The 21974-nt window shown below is 36.5% G+C and overlaps 1 protein-coding gene across 4 annotated transcripts in view; it reads right to left on the bottom strand.

The window, feature by feature from the left end:
* The window catches only part of CFAP91 (cilia and flagella associated protein 91), a 67612-nt gene that overhangs the window by 10780 nt on the left and 34858 nt on the right, over positions 1-21974 (bottom strand). For 3 of the 4 annotated variants that reach the window (XM_039843099.1, XM_039843098.1, XM_039843100.1), the window contains exons 11-17: positions 18826-18942; positions 10576-10647; positions 9239-9385; positions 6064-6285; positions 3457-3605; positions 2802-2893; positions 270-431 (exon numbers count right to left, since the gene is read on the bottom strand). In XM_039843099.1, coding sequence (XP_039699033.1) covers positions 271-431; positions 2802-2893; positions 3457-3605; positions 6064-6285; positions 9239-9385; positions 10576-10647; positions 18826-18942 — 960 coding nt within the window. In that variant the 3' untranslated portion in view covers position 270. The remainder of the gene's footprint in view (positions 1-269; positions 432-2801; positions 2894-3456; positions 3606-6063; positions 6286-9238; positions 9386-10575; positions 10648-18825; positions 18943-21974) is intronic. The other variant, XM_039843101.1, reaches the window with a different exon arrangement.

Below are 21974 nucleotides of genomic sequence, written 5' to 3'. Positions count from 1 at the left end.
CATATGTTAATAGAAATCATAAACATAATCTAGAGTCCTGTTTTTTGGTCATAAGAGTCCAATTACTATAGTATCAACTCTATTCTCTAATAATTTCAACAGTACATTCCATAACCTAGATGAAATGTGTGAGTTTAAATGGGAGTGCTTCACTTTCTTAAATAATAGACAATCGTTTCACATTATGATTGTTAGAGTATAGCACAAAGCTGAATGATGCTACTTTTTTTCTTTTCTTTACTTCCTGCCAGATGAAAAATCAAACTCACCTTAGCTGTCTTTCTCATTTTGAGTTTCTTCCTTAGATAATGTGTCAGTGTCTGAGGTGTCCACTTGCTGTTGCTCAGCAAAATTCCTTTTGACCATGGCTTCTGTGTGCCTGTGGATGATCTGATGAGCTGCAAGAATATGCTTCCGCTGTGCATTCCTCACTGTGCCAAAGTGACAGAACAATTTTTACTCTGAAAGTCTGAAGAAAATCATTCTCAAAGTTTCTCAAGAGGGTAGTGGTAGAAATGATAGTTTTGCATCATAATGCAAATTCATAATGCAAAGATCTTAAATGACCTAAAGGTAAGGTGTCTCATATTTCTCTTTGAGCCTTACTTCCTAATATGGAGGGTATCTGTTGATTGGTGAAGAGTTTCTGAGCGCACAGCTTTAGAAGGTGATCCTAGTTCTATACTCTAAGAATGTTTATAACCAAGGCTTAGTATATTAAGCATCCCATTTCCCTTGAAAAGGGAGTGGTGGTGGTGATGATGATGATGATGATGACAACGACGACGATGATGTTGATGATGGTGGTGGTGATATTAGCAATTCAAATTTATCCTTACTTTGTGCCAGGTACTGTTTAAAGCAGTTGGTATATAATTATTCATTTAAACCACCCTATAACCCTAAAAAAGAATATTATTAATATCCCCATTTTCAGATGCGGGACCTGAAACATGAAGAGGTTAGGTAATTTGCCCAAAGTCATCCAGCTAGAAAAGGACAGTAAGAAGTACTGTGGATTGGATTCTGTGCTATTTAGGTATCAGCTATTTTATGTAGGGTAAATCACACAGGAACTTAGAGCACTTCACAGTAGTATGGTCAAAAGTATGGGGACTTTGGAGCCACATAGAGCATGTTTCAAATCTGCAAGTCATATAATGTCTCTAAGCACTAATTTTCTTAAATGAAAAATGAGAACATACCTACAGCTATTTTAAGAAATTGAGATGAAGTACTTTTAAAACTGCTTAGTGTATTGTCTGGAACTTAGGATGCATTTAAAATTTGGTAGTTACTGTTATTTTACATCTATATACAGGTCTCATCAAGGTCTTTCCAATCCATTATCTTTAATAAAAAAAAAAAACACGAGAGATTTCAAAACCGTCTGTATATAATATTATCTTAATTTGGGGTAAAGAGTATATATAATATACACACATGGTTCTCTTGTTTGAAAAGAGAAACAAGGTCCTGGTTTGTGCTTCCTGTCTGTATGTTTTTCTTGATTTGGTGTGCATACAAGGAAAGAGGTATGGACTTGCCCAGTTTGCCCACAGACAAGTCCCACTGGATTCCTTCAGCTCAACTTCCTCCTCCAGCTCCTTCCCCTCAGAATCAGGAGAAGCTGGGGGAGGTGGCGGGGGTGGGATGTCAACACACTACTTCCCCACTCCTTCAATTCCCTCAGGTGGAACTGATCTGAAGCAAGCTGATGTCACTTGGGACCTAGAAAAAGTAGAAAGGAGCTGCATATTTTCTTAAGGATCTGGGTAACACAAGATTCCTTTTATAATATAAGGTGACATAGAAATATTTATTATTTGATCTGAAAATTAAATTTTGTTGGTGTAGGCACTATCATACACTGTCGATGGGAATATAAATTGGAACACTCTTTTTCACGGTGGCAATTTGAATTTGGTAGTATCTATCAAAATGTAAGATGCACCTACCCTACTTCTAGCATTGCACTGCTAAGAATTTACCCTCAGAAGTATGACCAGGATATGTGTAAAACACCTTGATTGCAGCACCACTAGTTCCAGGAAAACACACTGGCGAGAAACTAAACACTTGTTAGAGGGTACTGGTTTAAAAATTACAGTACAATCATATAATGGGAAAATAAGATATTTCCTTCTTCTCTTGAAATGCATGAGAACTCTCTCATTTCTTTATCCCTGGTTAACTGAAATACTACACTTCTCTTAAACCTGTCTAGAATTCCTCTGCATAACTGTGAAACCTTCTGAGATGTAATTCCATTTAAATATTTATCTTCTGGTTGTACCCCCGCCTCTGGGTTCAGGTCTGTCACCAACAGTCTGATAACTCCAGAAGAATACTCTTTTTCTTTAGACATATTTTTTATCCTTCTCTAATGACTAACAGCATCAATCTTCAAAAACACGTCACTTTTGCCAAATGACGAGGATATTTATACTTAGATACAGTCTTGGCAGAAATACGAGATATTTGTGACACAGGCAGAGCAGCAGAGTAGATTCCGGCATCCCAGCTTTTCGACACCCACCTTGCATGTGCCCTGTCTAAAAAGGCTGCTACAGTTTCAAAATCCTGCATATTCTCAACATTTGCTTTATGTTTTTTTAAAAAATCAAATCACAAAATACATCTCTTCTGGGAACTTGGGAGCTTTCTCTTAAAGACGGTTTGGATTTGGGTACTCTGTCAAACGTTATTAGAATTGTACCCCATCTACATCTCTGGGACAGTGAAAATAGTTCATATTTAAAAAAAAAAATTCATAAAGTGAAGCATTTATAGTGGCTTACCTTTTTCTTTGACAAAGTCCTTTTGCACCTCTGGGATCAGGAAACTATAAACCAACTCGGCAACAATTTCCTCTGATTGAAGCTGAGTTCGACTGAAAAATAAACACATTAAACTATTTTCTTTGTTGCTTTACTTGAGCTGCCTATTTAAGCTTAGATCTTCCTTGCTTATGTAAGGAACGCCACTGCTCAAATCCCACCTTCGCCTTTTCCTTGATTAAGTGATCCGAAATATTACATTCCTGGTGAGTTTGGTTAACACCATGAAAAAATCAAATTTGACCTTGTCCTTCATTTGCCCTGCTGCCACGAAGGGAATATTAGAGATACAACCTATACATGGAAACCAAACATCATGAGGTGAAGTCCAAGTAATGTTTCACTTATGGATTCACATTCCTTTCATGCTTTGTGGCATTCTAAAAGTAAGTAATAATGAAAGTGATCCGGACTGCACCAGACCGCTGAAAATTCTATTCCCAATTCTCCTACCAGACAAAAGTATAGGCATGTTAGCTTCTAAGGAGTTATACTGATAAAATAATGGACACTGAAGCAAGGTATCCCTGGTGGTAAAATCTTAAACTCTTAAAAAATACATATAAGTAACAGCAAGTGGGCTGTCCATCCTACCATCCATTCTCTTGGTACATACCGGCTTTCCATTTCATAAGCAATGTCATTGATTTTCTTAGCCTTCCTCTCAATTTCCGCCCTGGCTTGTTCCTCTGCAGTATTCTCTTCGGTTTTCAGTATTATATTTTCCAGATAGGAAGTTATAGTACTTTGATGAACTTTCACCACCTGCAAAACCCCCAAATACCCCAGTTACTGGAAATAGGAAGGCCACTGTAAACAAATGTAAAAAAATGCACAAACATTGGTTGACTTTTTTTTTTTTTTTTTTTTAGCACATCTTTTCCTTCATTAAGTCAATAGCCCTCTCACTGACCATTCCTTTTCTAGTCGGTCTATTTCTAATCCACCTGCCTACCCATTCTGGGCAACTCGCACACATCTAGCCCATTTTAGAATTATGAGTCTTACTTGGGGGTTGCAATACAACAACACACAAAGATCATGGACTTCAGCATCAATAACCCTGTTTTGGATCCTGGCTTTGTTCTGACCAGCAATGTGACTTGGTCAAATTGCCTATGGCAGGAACTAAGAAGTGGTTCCCAGTGTCCTTTTTCTCCTTCCTCTTAAATAATAAAACCCCTAGATTTCAGCTGAGCCAGCAGGTCCCTAGAATAAAGACAACATTTTCTAACACCCATAGTTCTGGACAAGGGAATACATTGCAAGTGATCTAGGAACCTTCCAGAAAGGGTTCTTAAAGGGAAAGATCTAGCTTCCCCCCACCCTTTTTCGTTTCTCATTTCACACGGACATATGCTGGGCTGGAGCACCAGGAATCATCTAAAACTGCTATGAGGTCCATGCCCTAGGGACAGAAAAGCAGAAAGCTAGAGAAACCCTGGGTCTCTGATGAATTTTTTAAACTATCACATCAGCCCTGCACTGCTCATTTTTAAAGTTTTCTTGAAATCGAGAGGTAGAATACACATTTAGAAAAGTACAGTGTAAAATATACAGTGTAATGAATTAGGGTAAAGCCAGTACCCATGCAGCCACTGCCAGTATCTCAGAAGACTGCTTTCCAATCTCATGATTTTACAGTAAACACTTCCTTTTCTTTATAGTTTTGGTCTCTACGTGTTCAACCATAAATAGCACAGTTATGTTTTGCCTGTTTTACAGGTAGATACACGGAAAGTATCAAGTGCGGCATACTTAGTTTTGTATGCATTCTATCTCTTCAACATAGCTGAGCTCCTTGGGAGAAGCAGACTTCTATTTCATGTCTGCATATTTCTTTGTATCTGAGATAATGCCTGGGACTCAGTAAAGACTCAGCACCTGTTTCTTGACTGGCACTGCAGCAGGACTCTGAGTATGTAATGTTTACTGTATATCTACCTGTAAAACACCAAGTCCATAACCTTGAATCCCTACAAGAGAGACCAAATGACCAGTTTAATACAGTGTCAACCAAGTAAGCAACCATACAAAATACATTTGCTCAGTGTCCATTATGTACAGCAATCTATGTCGGTGCACCAAGGGATGTCTTGTAATAGTTCAGAGGTTGGAAGTTTAATGTGGTCTACCTATAGCAATATATGTATGTATTTGTGTGTTTCAGTATATCATTATAAATGTGTAAGTTTCTGGAAATATTTGTGTTTCTATGTGCATGAGTGAATAAGGAAACATTTCATGTCTTTGCTAATATTGTGTGCACTGAACTATATTTGTGACTATGTCTTTGTGCATGTGCCTGCAAAGTGTGTATGTGTTCAAATATGCGTTGAGGATTTTCTGTATCTATGTTTCTCAATATTTATATGTTATTTTTCTGAAAATTTACTTAATGTATACATTCTGTGTTTTGGTATATTTATGTACAAGTATATTTATCTTCAACAGGGTTATATGAAGGGAGATTTGGAATGTAAATGATAAATAGTGTTTGAATTCCTCAAATTTCCTCTGAATTTGCATCTTGGTCATTTTGGAATTTCATATCCATTGTGTCTTGGTCAGAATTTTAATTTATAGCCTGGTATTCGAACTCCCAAGTTTGTATCTTTAGCTAAAACCTCTCTTCTAAATTCCATCTTGGATACCCATCTGCTGAAATGTCACTTCCACTAAGATGTCTTAAACTTAATATAAACCAAACTCGTGATTCCACCCCTACTCCTAAACCTATTGCATTCTCAGCTTTCCCACCTCAGAAAATAGTACTACCATCTTCTCAGTTGCTTAAGCTGGAAACGACATATTATGGTGGCTTCGCCTGTTTCTCACCCTGCCCTAAACTACTTCAATAGCTTCTTTCCTGGTCTCCATGGTTCCACTTTGTCTTCCCTCCAACCTTTTCTCCACACAGCAAGCAGAATAACATGTTTAAAATGTGTCACTGGGCCCCATTTTTTTCCTTCATGAAACTTAATATATTTCTAATTCTATACTTACTTACATGTTATATAGTATTTAAGCTCTAGGAGAGATGGGACTATGTCTGGCTTTTTCCCTTCAAGGTATCCACAATGCCTTCACATAGGAACTCAAAATATATTTGTTGAATACAATGAAAAATAAAAAAACAAATGCCATTTCCTATCATGAATTTCCTTTGGTTTTACTCAGCTCCTTATAAATAGCTTCCAGACATCTCATTGTCCCCACTTGCCTCCTTAAATATCTGGTCCTCCTCCCGCAGGCGCCTCTGTTCCACCTGGCGCCGACCACTCTCTTCGGCTTCTCTCATCCTCCGCTGTCGTTCAGCCAGCATGGCAAAGGCATGGATTCTCCTCTCTTCCTGGAGTCTCACCAGCTCTTTGCACAGGAAGTCAAACATGTCTGCTAGCACCCTTCCTTCCAGTCCAGCCAGATGGTTTTCAATCAGCGACATCTTTAAAATAATATAATTTTAAGGATACAAATACCACTAAGAATGGTAATTTATAAGGAGGGTTGCTGGATTACCCAAAACTCTTGATAGTCACTTCAGTGTCAGAATGCACATAGTTTTTATTAGACATATTTATTATCTTTCCATTGGCCCTATCTCAAGAGTTCTTACTAAGAAAACTTACGATACAAATTTAGACATGAGAAAGTAGATTGATCAGTTAGTCACTGATGGATTGTAATCCTCCAATTATAAAGAGGATTTAGCAAAAACATTTCTATTAGTGTCCACACAGACCATATATTTTTATATCAATTTTATCCAGAAGGTAAAGTGCTATGTCTCTTCAGACATGAAGGAAAATGTCGAGGGTTTTATTGAAATATAATATTGGAGTTTAATAAAATAGTATCTCCTAGAAATTCATTCATGATACCTTTTAATTTTTTAGTGATTGGTCCTATAACACAAGTTTGGGGGATTTTAAGATGAATCTACGGCCGAGAGTCCTGAGAATGATGGAGACAGGGCTATATTTCCATTCAGATGAGGAGCAGAATGCCCTGGAAGCACCAGGTCCCAGGACCTGGATAGGAAAATGCCCTCCCTGGATCTGCATGGTTTCTGATTATAGACTCTGGCAGATACACCTAAGCCAATCCAGGCTTTTCAACTCATCTATTTTATTAAACATGAAAGTAGAAAATCCATGGCCTTTTTATTCTTTTAAATAACTTCAAAGTCATTAACAACTATCTTCAGAATGAAGCAGGAAAAATATATGTCTATTTGATCATTGCAGTAAAATAGAGCCCTAGAGTTCTTGACCAGGAATAAGCCACAGTATCTGTGGATCCCTCTGTCCCAGCTTTGACACATGGAGAATCAAGGTGTTTAAGAAGACTGTATCCTCTGAAGCTTCAACCTGTTCCTTCTCCTGTCTGCTGGTATGACAGACAAGAGCTCTCCTCCCACTTGCCTACTACTTTAACATTGAAAGTGCTGCCTCTGTGCTCAGTTCTTCTCTGGTTTATATCTGAGGGGAAAAAACCCGTACAGGTCTCAAAGGTGGTGAGGCTACTGGGTGAAACTGTCATTCAAATTTAGTGGCTAGCCCCAACACACTCATCCTCATCCTTACCCACCACCCAACTCACACATGCCTTCTGACCACAAAGTCCAGCTTTACTTACATAACAGGAAGAGATGGAAAGACAGAGTGACACTATGAACATCTCACTACTCCTCACATTTATAAAGTGGTCATTCAGCCAAGAGATGACAAATAGATTTTCTCCTCATCTCTGGAGATCACAGCTCCCTCATTTGGGGGCAAATACAACTTTAAAATCTCAAGATGGCTTCTCATTCATGTTTAGCCACCTCCCTCAGCAAAAAATGTGGGTATGCTCAGGTAGTACAACTTAATTTGATTCTGCTGTAGTTGTATCACATAGTGTATTATCTAATTGGGAACTGTGCATTTTCTGGATTGTTTCCTACATAAAATATAAGAGAAGGAGAAAAGGTGAAGATCAGCATTGCTTTAGGTATCTGTGAGGTGCCTGCTCCCTCCAGCCCCTGCACGTCACTGGTGTATGTAGGTACAGCTGAAGGGAAGCAGGGTCAGTCCTTGGCTTAGTGACAGCTCTTCCCATTAACTCCCTTAGCTCTTAGCTGACATGATATATCAGCCACGTATTTGTCCAGTAAATGGGACAGATGAGTTGAAAAGCCTGGATTGGCTTAGGTGTATCTGCCAGAGTCTATAATCAGAAACCACGCAGATCCAGGGAGGGCATTTTCCTATCCAGGTCCTGGGACCTGGTGCTTCCAGGGCATTCTGCTCCTCATCTGAACGGAAATGCAGCCCTGTTGCCATCATTTCCAGGACTCTCGACTCTAGATTCAGAGACTCCAGTGTCCACATTCTTCTCTTTCTCTGGTCCCTCTGTTTGGTCTTACAGCCTGTGGCTTTCTTCTTCCCTCCCCCACACTAGCTTCACCAAGGTCAGTGACCATCTAGTCCTGCTGCCATGTAAAAGAAATAAAGGTGTGCTCATTCCCAAGCTGCTTACCATTTGTGCCCAATTCTACACATCGCAGAGATGTGTATTACTAAAGGTGGGTTATATTAATTTTATTATAAGTATACTTTCTTAGATCAGTAAACTCTGTGCAAATTGATTCTTTTTCACATTGATTTACAGATAAATGGGAGAGGTAGTAAAAGTGTATCTATACTGTAGTCAACAATAAAAACTGTATATATAGAGGTGAACACCAGGAGATAACAGGAAAACGTTTACAGTTGTTGGATAAGAGCTGCTATTACCAGCTGTTGTTAAGTGGACAAGGCACAGAGGTAATGATGAAAGTCACAGAGTATCATCATGCAATATTAACATATTTAAAATGCAGTTTAACCAACATGTGCTATGTACAGCCCCAAAGCTCATAAATGAGCATTGATGTTTAAAAATAAATCTTATTTCTCAGTTTTTCCTATTGCTTTTATTACTTATTCATTCTGCTAAGCTCCCACTAACTGAAATACAGTAGAGTCACCAATTATTTAAGAAAAATTGGAAAGTAAAAACCTTTTAAACTGTAGGTTTCTTTTTTCTTTTCTTCTCTTTTCTTTTTCTTTTCTTTTTTTTTTTTTTTTTTTTTTTTTTTTTTTTTTTTTTTTTTTTTTTTTTTTTTTTTTTTTTTTTTTTTTTTGCAAATAAAATAAGGCCATATTCAATTCAGTAAGGGAACACCCCATTCAAATTATGGACTGCAGCAGCATTGTTTAAAAATGTTGACTATGATAGTGTGATGGGATTGTAGGAAATGTTTTTTTTTTCATCACTATTTATTTATTAGCATATATAATGTTGCTCATGCAATAATAAAAATCAAGGGAGAAAATGTAACAAAAAAGTAACAAGAAAGGAAAGGAAAGAACCTTGTGGTCATGCAAGTTCCTCTGCCGCTGTAAGGCCAAAGTCACTTGCTTCTCAGCTTTCTTCACCAGCCTGTCATCTTCCTGTAGTGCATGGGTGGTGCGCAGCTCCTGGATCAACTCCAGACGCTTTTCTTTCCCTTCAAACATCTGTATCAAATCAAATCAGAGACTTGCAAATTAGCATTCCTTGTGCCAGGCATAAGGACTCATACACAGTGACCTGTGAGGCCCTTGTGAACAGTGGGTTCTTTTCTGCCTTTTGGGATGACAGAGCATGATCCACAGAGCAAGTTCAGCCCTCTGTTCTACACCTTCAGCTGCTCAGGCAGAGAAGGAGCTTAGTTATCAGTTAGTGAGCTCAATTTCTTAAAATACCTTTCAAAGACAAAGTGACAAGTATACGGTCATATTAAGAAACTTGAACCTTCCTCTCATTTCCTGTGCTCCTTCTCTAAGAATCCTGGTGATGGTGCAGTTCATGACCATATTTTCTCTTCCAATAGATCTGCCCCTGGTTGATAATATACAATGTGCTGTCTGAACTGTGGCATTTCTCCTGGGGAAATACTAAAAGGAGAGTAAAGAACAATGCTGAACACAAGATGCTTGCCCCACTTCTTTGGACTTATTCTTCATAAACTAGCCTCTTAAGAGTTATCACTGTCTGGAGGCAAAAGAAATTTTTATCTGGGCTTTATATCAGTCCATTTTTAGATTGAGTGCTTGCTCTGGCAGCACAAATAATCTGGGTACATCTTTACAGTGAGTAAGACCAGAGTTGAATTTGCTGATAATTAACACGATCTCTGTCAGACTCACATTACTTGCCTGTAAAAAAATGGGGTAGTAATTGATAGAAAAAAAGATGATATGTGTATAGCAAAGAATATATAATGTGGGCATACAGTAGGGGTTCAAAACTGTAGTTATTATTTAGCTAGTTCATTTATTATTCAGGTATTGTTAGCTATATGCAGCTCAGATAATTGTATTATGACTTGGTGGAAAATTAGGGAATCTACTTGATTTGTGATACTTTAATAGTCAAAATTCAGGTAAGAAAATTGCTGGATTTAGCAATCGCAAGGAAGATATTAGTTTCACACTGCCTTGGTTACAACTGTGGCAAACAGCTGGCAGGTCTTTTCTTTCCTTGACACTGTGTCACCCACCTGGACAATATATGGCAGTGGAAGGAAATGGGTAGGTAATTCGAGAGTATAGTTCCATAGGACAGCAGGGAGCAAGTGGGAATTCACCCCAAGAAACCAAGCATATATGCACTCTATAAATCTATTTGCAAAGAAGCACAGGGCTAATAGTTGGACCCTACATACCATGTTCTGAACAGCTCTGCCCCGGAGTAACTTTTGTAGGTAGATAACAGCCATTTCCATATCTTCTTCTTCCTAAAAGAACAAAGGGAGAAGAACCAAGCAGCTTGAGAACAGCAGTTAGCGTCAAATATTTTTTGAAGAATTCTATCAAGCAAAAGAGACTGTGTTAAATAAAACATGGTCCATACTCTCACTGAACATACACTATCTTAAGTGTTACTTACTGTATTGTATTATTAATATTCATTATTTTTTCATTATAAATATCATTAATAAATCCTACCAAAAGCAAAGAATTCACCCACTGTCATGCTATCACTACGAATTAAGCTATTTTCATTTTGCTATACTCCTTTCCAACACAATTTTTCTTGAAGCAAGTATTGTTGATAATAACCCTTTTGCAATAGTTTTTTCATTTTTGATCATGAGTAGGAAAAGAATGCAACTAGTCTGAATGTTAGAGTCTAGAGTGAGGTGCTTCTCACAAGAATTTAACTAAACTGGTAAAATCAGAATATAATGGACAAAATTAGCCGTCTACAAAAATCACCTTAAATATCTATGTATCGAAAACAGAAAGAGAGACTTTCTCGAACAAATACCATCAGCTCCAAGCAAAGGAAACATGGTGGAATGAGAGACGTCCTCAGATCTCTCCCCTTAAAACAACAATAAGCGGAACATCTAAAACTCAACAAAAAACACCCAAACTGCACACCAGCACGTCTGAGAGTAGGATCTGTGCGTAAGAGCTACCACAGGTCAGAATCCGGGGTGTTAGGTGGTGTACTGGGAAGAATAAATAAGATCCCTCTCACAACCACCAGAGCTCCCTGTAGGAGGATGGGGAGGGGAGAAGGAGCAGCAAGTTCCCTGAACAGCCCTGCCTGAGCAGAGCTCCCCATGGTCGGTGGCAGTGCCCAGTCAGCAGGGCAGAAAGCGGAGAAGTGAGACTGGATGGCAGAGGAATAATAGTTGATTTTTACCCACCCCGGGTGCAAACCAAGGCTGAGCTGTAACCCCCAACCCAGAGAGCCCCTCCCCCAATACCCTCCAAGACCAATCACCATGGAGCCCCAAGGGAATCTGAGCAAACGCTGCCAAGACTGTCACAGACACTGACAGGGACTGAAACTGAGGGTAGTGAGTGTGATTAAATATCTACAAGAAAATAAAGGCGTTATATAAAGCCATTATTAAGGTTTTATATAAAGCAGGGATCCAAGAGGCTTAGATGCCACCTACTGGAAACTAAAAGAAAAGTACCTTCTTTGCAGCAGGCTAAAGAGACCTTTATATAATAAATCTTCTTTCTGGAAAAACAACAGAATACACTTCCATTAATGCCCTGGCGGAGAAATAGTCCATTAAACACCATGAACAACCAAGGTGACAAGGCATCTCAGAAAGAAAGAGAAAAATCTCCAGAAAATAAGCTTACAGATATAGAACTATGCAACTTAAATGACAGAGAATTCAGGATGGTACTTCTGATAAAACTCAGTGAGCTCCAAAACGTGTCATATCAATAATTTCAGGAATTGAAAAAACAACGAGATGAGCACAGCAAGAAGATTGAAACCCTCAAAAAGAACCAAACAGAACTTCTAGAGATAAAAAACACACTGCAAAAGTTGAAAAATAAAATAGCAAGCCTGGGAAGTAGAGTTGACCAAATGGAGGAAAGGATCAGTGATATCAAAGACAGAAATCTGGAAATAAATCAGAGGGAAGAAGAGAAAAACCAAAGAATGAAAAATAATAAAAGAGAAATACAAAAACTAGCTGATACCATCAGGAGAGGAAACAAGAATAATGGGCATCATCGAAGGCGAGGAAAAGGAGCAGGGACTAGAAAGCGTTTTCAGACAAATAGTGGATGAGAATTGCCCAAATCTAAGGAATGAGCTGGAGCTTGGAATTCAAGAAGTCAACAGAACATCCAATTACCTCAACTCAAAAAGGCCTTCACCAAGACACATTGTATTAAAATTATCAAAAATCAATGACAAATTCTCAGGGCAGCCAAGGAGAAGAAAACAGTAACTTATAAAGGAAAACCCATTAGATTATCCTCAGAATTCTCAGCACAGACCTTGCAAGCCAGAAAGGAATGGAATCAAATATTTAAACTATTAAGTGAAAGGAATACCAGCCTAGAATAATGTATCCAGCTAAGCTCCCCTTTAGATATGAAGGAGGAATTAAGACCTTTCTAGACATATAAAAATTGAGGGAAATCTCAACTACGAGGCCTGTACTACAGGAAATACTGAAAAGGGTCAGCTCACCTAAAACAGAATGACAAAAAAATTGTACATAATTACGAGTAAGATGACTAGCAGGCAAATAGAAGCAGAGGAGTGAAAGCCTTACTAAGAACAGGGCATTGTAAGCTTAAATAATAAGAAGAGAATTGCTATAGCAAGATAGTAATGAACGTTCAGCATACATAGGGACAAATTGAGATAACAATGATTGAAAAGGGGAGGATTCAAAGGTCCAAATTCTCAAAAGGGGAATGGAGATAAGGCACGCGCAGAAGAAAATGGACAACTGTGTGTGTTTGTGTGTGTATGTGTGTGTGTAACTATCCTTTACATATTTGTAATGGTAACCACACACCAAAGACCCAGAATTGAAGTATATAACATAAAACAAGATGGACCAGAGACAAAACCCACAAAAGCCAACCAAAATTAAAAAAAACAAAAACAAAAAAACCCCAGAAATACAAGGACAAGGAAGCAATGGAAACATCGAGCTACCAGAAAGCAAAAGATAAAATGGCTATAAGAAGACCTCATATTTCAATAATTGCTCTAAATGTAAGTGGACTGAACTCACCAATAAAGAGGCACAGAGTTGCAGAATGGATCAAAAAACAAAACCCCACCATATGCTGCCTCCAGGAGTTACATCTCAGCTCCAAAGACAGATATAGACTGAAAATGAAAGGGTGGAAGATGGTATTTCAAGCAAATGGCATTCAGAGAAAAGTGGGAGTAGCGGTACTAATATCGGACAAAATAGACTTCAAAATAAAAAAAGTAAAGAAAGATACTGAGGAACACTCCCTGATAGGGAGCATAGATATTAATAAGTGTTATGTCTTCTTGGTTCCCTTTATCATGCACCAAGAAGACATAACACTTATTAATATCTATGCTCCCAACCAGGAAGCCCTGAAATATGTAAAGCAATTACTAACAGAACTAAAGGGAGAAACTGACCAAAACACTATCATAGTAGGGGATATAAATATCCCACTGTCGGATATGGACAGATCATCTCAACAGAAAATCAATAAGGAAATCACATCTTTAAATGACACATTAGACCAACTGGACATTTAAAGAGCATTCCATCCCAAAACAGCTGCTTATACATCCTTCTCTAGTGCACATGGAACATTCTCAAAAATCGACCATATACTGGGACACAGAGATAGCCTGAAGAAATATAAGAGGGTTGAAATCATACCAGCCATATTCTCTGATTATAATGCTTTGAAACTAGAGATCAACTGCAAAAAGAAATCAGGAAGAACCACAAATACATGGAGATTAAACAGCATGCTATTGAAGAATAACTGGGTCAGAGAAGAAATAAAAAGAGAGATCAAGAGACACATAGAAACGAATGATAATGATAGTACAACATATCAAAACTTTTGAGACACGGCAAAATGAAAGTTCATATCATTACAGGCCAACTTTCAAAAACAAGAATAAGCACAAATAAACACCCTAATGTTTCTTCTTAAAAAACTAGAAAAGGAAGAACAAATGAAGCCTAAAGTCAGTAGAAGGAAAGAAATAATCAAAATTAGAGCAGAAATAAATGAAATTGAAAACAAAAAAACAAGAGAAAAAATAAATGCAACAAGGGGCTGGTTCTTTGAGAAGGTTAACAAAATTGACAAACCTCTGGCTAGACTCACTAAAAAAGAGAAAAGACACAAATAAACAAAATCAAGGATGAAAGAGGGGAAATTATGACTGACATCACAGAAATACAAAGGATCATACAAGAATACTATGAAAAAGTATATAACACCAAATTTAATAACCTAAAGAAATGGACCAGTACTTAGAAAAATATAATCTTCCTAGACTGCATCAAGAAGAACTGGAAAATCTAACTAGACCGATCAGCAGTATGGAAATTGAAACAATCATCAAAACCTACCACAAAGTAAAAGTCCAGGACCATATGGCTTCACCAGTGAATTCTACCAAACATTCAAAGAATTCTCCTATTCTCCTATTCTCCTCAAACTCTTCCAAAAAGTCAAAGGCAATACTTCCCAACTCATTTTATGAGGCTAATATTACTCTGATACCAAAGCCTGGCAAAGAAAACACAAAAAAAGGAAAACTACAGACCAATATCACTCATGAACACAGATGCAAAAATCCTAAATAAGATACTAGCGAACTGAATACAGCAACATATTAAAAAAATTATACACCACGATCAAGTGGGCTTCATCCCAGGGGCACAGGGATGGTTCAACATATGCAAATCGATTAATGTGATACACCACATAAACAAATTAAAAAATAAGAATCTAATGATCATATCAATAGATGCAGAAAAAGCCTTCGACAAGATACAGCATCCATTTATGATCAAAACACTTAACAAAATAGGTATAGAAGGAAAGTACCTTAACATAATAAAGGCTATGTATGACAAACCCTCAGGCAACATTATACTTAATGGTGAAAAACTAAAAACCTTCCCTCTAAGATCAGGAACAAGGCAAGGTTGTCCACTATCGCCACTCTTATTCAATATAACATTGGAGATCCTAGTAAGTGCAATCAGACAAGAGAAAGATATAAAAGGCGTCCATTGTATGTTTACCACCCAAAGTCCAGTTTCCTTTGGCTACCATATATTTGATCCCCTTTACCCACTTCACCCACCCCCTATCCCCCTATATTTGACCCCCTTTACCCCATCTATGTCAAATTATAATGTATACCTGAAAATTATATAATTGTATTAACCAATGTTACCCAAAAAAACTTAATTAAAAAAAATTAAATAAATAAAAATAATTTTTTTTAAAAGGCATCCAAATAGGAAATGAAGAAGTCAAACTGTCCCTATTTGCAGATGACATGATTCTCTATATAGAAAACCCTAAAGACTCCACAAGAACACTATTAGAAACAATAAGCAAATACAGTAAAGTTTCTGGATACAAAATCAACATTCAAAAATCCATAGTGTTCCTATACTCTAATAATGAAGTGTCAGAAAAAGATATAGAAAATAAAATTCCTTTTGCAATTGGAACAAAAAGAATAAAATCCCTAGGAATAAATTTAACAAAATATGTGAAGGACCTATATAATGAAAACTACAGATCTTATTAAAAGAAATCGAAGCAGATACAAAGAAATGGAAAGATATTCCATGTTCTTGGATTAAAAGAATCAACATAGTTAAAATGACCATATTACTTAAAGCATTTTACAGATTTAATACAATTCCCATCAAAATTCCATCGGCATTTTTTAAAGAAATAGAACAAAAAGTTATCAGATTTGTATGGAAGCACAAAAGACCTTGAATTGCCAAAGCCATCCTGAGAAAAAAAGAATGAGGCTGGAGGCATCACTCTGCCCGACTTCAAACTATACTACAAAGCGACAGTAATCAAAAAGGCATGGTATTGGCAGCAAAACAGACACACGGACCAGTGGAACAGAATCAAGAGTCCAGAAGTAAACCCATATTTATATGGGCAAATAATTTTCGACAAAAAAGCCAAAACATACAGTGGAGAAAGGAAAGCCTTTTCAATAAATGGTGCTGGGAAAACTGGAAAGCCACCTGCAAAAGAATGAAACTAGTCTGTTGTCTATCACCACACACCAAAATTAGCTCAAAATGGATTAAGGACCTGAATATAAGACCTGAAACAATGAAATGCATGGAAGAAAACAAGAAAGAAACTCAGAGACCTTGGGCTTAAAGAGGATTTTATGAACTTGACCTCAAAAGCAAGGGAAGTGAAAGCTAAAATAAATGAATGGGACTATATCAAACTAAAAGCATCTGCACAGCAAAAGGAATCATCAACGAGGTAAAGAGACAACCATCAGAATGGGAAAATATATTTGCAAGCAACGCTTCCGATAAGGGCCTAATATCCAAAATATATAAAGAACTCATACAAATCAATAACAACAAAAAAACAAATGATCCAATCAAAAAATGGGCAGAAGATCTGAACAGACACTTCTCTCTAGTGGACATACAAACGGCCAACAAAAATATGAAAAGATGTTCAACATCGCTAGCTATTAGGGAAATGCAAATCAAAACCACAATGAGATACCATCTCACACCTGTTAGAATAGCTATAATCAACAGGACAAGTAATAATAAATGCTGGAGAGGATGCGGAGAAAAAGGAACCCTTATACACTGCTGGTGGGACTGCAAATTGGAACAGCCACTATGGAAAACAGTATAGAGGTTCCTCAAAAAACTAAGAATTGATCTACCATATGATCCAGCAATCTCTCTACTGGGTATTTACCCCAAAGACTTGAAAACCCATATCCGAAAAGATATTTGCACACCGATGTTCATAGCAGCTTTATTCACTATGGCTAGGACATAGAAGCAACCAAAGTGTCCTACGATAGATGACTGGCTAAAGAAGCTGTGGCACATATATAGAATGGAATATTACTCAGCCACCAGAAAAGATGAAATACTGCCATTTGCAACAACATGGATGGAACTCAAGATAATCGTGCTAAGCAAAATAAGCCAGACAGAAAAAGTTGAAAATCACATGATATCACTTATATGTGGGATGTAAACCTAAAAGCAACAAATGAACAGGACAAACAAACAGAGACTCATTGACATGGACTATAGATTAGTGGTTACCAGAGAGTAGGGGATGGGGAGGAGAAGAGAGGTAGACAGGGTAAAGGGGGTCAAATATAGGGGAGAAAGAGGAGGGTGAAGTGGGTAAAGGGAATCAAATATATGTTAGCTGAAGGAAACTGGACTTTGGGTGGTAAACACACAATAGAATATACAGATATCAAATTATAATGTACACCTGAAAATTATATAATTGTATTAACCAATGTTACCCCAATAAAATTAATTTTAAAAAAAAGGCTTTTCACGATCATATTAAAAATAAAAATAAAAATAAATAAATAAATATATATATATATATGTTTTCCCTAAAATCTATGGAGCAGATATGTTATGGGAGAACAGATGTTTTCTGCCTAAATAAAATACATTCAAATCAAAAAAAAAAAAAAAGAAAGAAAGAACAGAGTCTGCAAATCCAATTAAGGCACATCTGGTTGTAAAATAAAGAAACAGCAAAATCAACACCATTAATGCATGTGAAAGACAACGTGTTAACCACAGGCAGTGGTCAACACAAAGTCTAGAACATGGGGTGCTGCCCAGAAACACATCCTGGCCACTCAGTGGGAGCAGTTCAGTCCTTCCACAGGGCTGACCCATCAGAGGTTCTAGTGAAATTTTCTGTCAATGCCCCACCCCCACCCCCAAGGGGCACACCAACCTGAATACAATCTGATTTCTTGTGAGAACTGCCCTATACTGGGAGACAATGGGTTGACCTGCTAGAAGGAACATCTGATCCCTCAGGCAGTCACAATTCTCTCCATTAAGTCATACGTTTACATTGTGGCATCTCTAGCAGTTTCTTGTGGGTTAGTTTAGTCTGAGTCAGTCCTTCGAATTTTATCCAAAGTCTGGGGTTCTACAAAGGTGAGGTGTGGCCCTGGTCAGGGTGAACTCTTTGAGTCCTACCTCAGAAGCCAGTCTGCCTTGATGACTTCCTGGCATTTCATTCCTCTCTGCTTCCAGCAGTCATCAGCCACCTCCTCATATGCAAAAACAGTTATAGTAACTAATAATCATTTGAACTCCTTTTTTTTATTTGACATACACAAGGATTACCTTCTGATGCCTATTTTTCTTGGGAATTTTTTTTATTCTTCATATTTTCATTCTTGAAAAAGATTGGGTTTAGATCTCATTTCATTTCATTTTGCTTGCTTTTGTGTGTTTTTGATGTTTGCAACATAAAAAAACAGGCAACATAAGTCAGATTTGGAGAAATTAACATTTTAAGTTAGGTTTGTTTTTAAGCCATACTATCCTAAGAATAAAAGGACAGCAACGCTGAATTTAGCATTTCAAATAAAGTTTCAAACTTACATTGGAAGTCATTTCCAAGGTTGGAGTTGGAAGCCGAGGTTGAGGTACTGGCTTTTTTTGGAGAAAGAGCAGAGGTTTCTTTGGTTCAAGAACCTTATTCTTCTTATCCAATAGTGCCTGAAATAACAACTCCTGTTATTTCTCACCTTTGTATTTTCTTCCACAACCAGATCTACACCAGAGATTTCTGTATATCGATCAGAAATAATCTTGGTGGTGGTGCTAGGACAGTTTGATAAAGTCCAAACCAGGGTGCTTGTATCTCCCAAGGGATGCTATGATATTCCTAAGGATAAGTTAACCACCAAATAAACATGCACATATTCTAGGTATATTCATTTTAATAAAAGATTTTGGGGATTTATTTATTTTAGTTTAGTTTTAGTTTTTAAAAGGTGTGTCATGTGTGTATACAAACAAAAAACCCCAACTCTTATTCTTCCATGTGTGCTAATTTGCTGTTTTACAATATAAAATTTTTCTCTGTGTTAAGTGACTGAAATGTTTGGTATGTTTTGTTTTTATGGGGAACTTTATATGGCAATTGTCTTGAAGTGAAGAGAGAGCTTTAGCCTTGAAGGCCTGCATGTCAAGATTTTTGAAAATGAATTGTTTCTCTGTGAAAGAGTATGTGTGTGCTTCTGTTTCAATATACATTTTATTTCTTTTGCTACTTCTGATCACCAAAAGTCCTGCCAAAATTATACATAACATAAGGTTTTATTAAATCTTTAGCTCCATTTTCAGCCATAGGGGGATACTTTAACTTAAGGTTTACAAGTATCAAAAATTCTGATCTCTGTGATTTTAAAATCATATTTTACTTTTTCATCATGTTATAATTTTTATATTATTTTTCCCAAACACAAAAAATAGATAAATGATAAAACAATGAGCTCTAAGCCAAAAGTAAAATTAATAACAATATGTAAATTTGGAACCGCATGAAATTATTGTGGTTGTCACAGAGCCTCTGAGTTTCTTCAAAATAAAGCTGAAAGCAAATATATAACAGCTCTATGATAACCACAACTAATGAATCAATAGAAAGCAACAATCTGAAAGTAAGAATTCTAAAGTTGGACATTTCGTGAGTAAAATGCCCTGAGCAATATCATATGAAACTATTTTAAAAACAATCATTCGTTAACAAATTATGTTGATAAGGATGTGGGAAAACAGGCACTCTCACACACTGCAGAAATTAGTACATCATTTCTGCAAGAAAATTTAGCAATATCCATCAAAATAATAAATGTGTGTATGTTATAGGCCAGCAATTCCATGTCTAGGAATTTAATTCTAGATATGTTCACACATGTATCAAATTAATTGCAAACACTTTACTCATTGAAGCACTTTACTTTAATACTAAAAAGTTTGGAACAATATAAATATCCATCAAAAGGGGACTGGTTAAATATATTATGACACATTTATACAGTGATATATCATGCAAAAAATAATAAAAAAGCTTTTCTGATAACACTAATATGGAATGATCTCCAAAACATATTATGTAAAAAGGGCACAGGTAGAACAACATGTATTATGTACTAATATTTATGTAAAAAAGAATTTTAAAAGATATTTATATGTATTTATACATATTTATTTAAATATATTTATAAATATAAACTCATGCATACATATTTCCCCTTACACATATATTTGCTTATATTAAATATCTCTGGAAGGACAGATGTGAAAACTAAAAACACGTTGCCTACAAAGAAGGATATGCACAGCTGGGAGGCAGGAATAAAAGGGAAACATTTCATCTAACACTCTTGTATAACTTATGAATTTTGAACTATGTGGGTATATTTTTCAGTCGATAAAAAATTATAAATACAAGAAAAAAGAAAGAAAAATGCAAACTTCGAAGAAAAATCATTAGATTTTCACAATGAAAAGAACAATGTAAGTCAAGAATCCAATAAAAAGTATAATAAAACCATAAATATTTGAGAATTTCTTCAATATGTCTCACAGTTGCTATCAAAGGGAAAGCTTGAGGCAGGAGGGAAGTATGAATGAATATGAGAATATTAGGGAAATGCTCTCATGAAACGATAAGAGCATTTCCCTAATAATCAGTGCAATTCAAACTACTACTTCGAACTGATAGACTCCATATAATGGCATCTCATCCCAAAACCAAGAGAGGAGATAAAAACAAAGACAATAAATGGTATCCTCTGATACCATTAGCTACAACAAACATTATATACAGCCCAGCTGCTAGCCAGATTAATATAAACTCCACACTACGGCCTATTTATCTTAGTTCCTAGTACCTGATAATAGATGTCAAGCTATCAACAAAAATATTAAAAGGCATTCCAAAAGGCAAGAAAAACAGAGACTGAAGAGACAATCAATCATCAGAATCAGATTCAGATATGACAGAATTATTTGAAATTATTAGACAGAAATTTAAAATAATTATAATTAATATGTTAAGGGCATTAATGGAAAAGGTACACAATGTGTGAGAATGAAGAGTAATGTAAACAAAGAAATCTGAGAATCAAAAGGAAAGTCTAGAAATCAAAACAGTAACAGAAATGAGGAATGCCTTCAATGGGCTCATCAGTACACTCAACACACCCAAGGAAAGAATCTAGAAACCTCAAGACAGGTTAGTAAAACTTCCCAAACTGAAATGCAAAGAAGAAGAATTAAAAAAAAAAAAAAACCAAAAAACAAAAAACAGAAAAACAGAAACAGAACAAAACCTCCAAGAACTATGAGGGACTATTAAAAGGTGGAACATGTTTTACTGAAATACCAGAGAAGACAGAAGTAGAAGAAATATTTGAAGTACTAATGGCTGAAACTTTCCAAAATTAATCACAAACACCAAACCACAGATCCAGAAAGCTTAGAGAAAATCAAAGATACATACCTAAAAAAAAAAAATAAAAACATATGTCAGGCACATAATATTTAAATTGAAGAAAACCAAAGAAAAAAAGGAAATTTTGAAAGAAGTCAGAGGAGAAACACATCTTATCTAGTGAGGAGCAAAGATAAGAATTACAGCAAAGTTCTAGTGAGAAACCATTTGTGCAAGCAGAGAATGGACTGAAACTTTCGAAGTGTTGAAAGAAAAAAAAACCCACCAACTAGAATTCTACACCTAG

Source organism: Pteropus medius, unplaced genomic scaffold (genome assembly GCF_902729225.1).
Source record: "Pteropus medius unplaced genomic scaffold, Ma_sr-lr_union100, whole genome shotgun sequence".
Classification (NCBI taxonomy): domain Eukaryota; kingdom Metazoa; phylum Chordata; class Mammalia; order Chiroptera; family Pteropodidae; genus Pteropus; species Pteropus medius.
The sequence above is the reverse complement of the archived record's forward strand: the minus strand, read 5'-3'. Positions and strand labels throughout refer to the sequence as shown.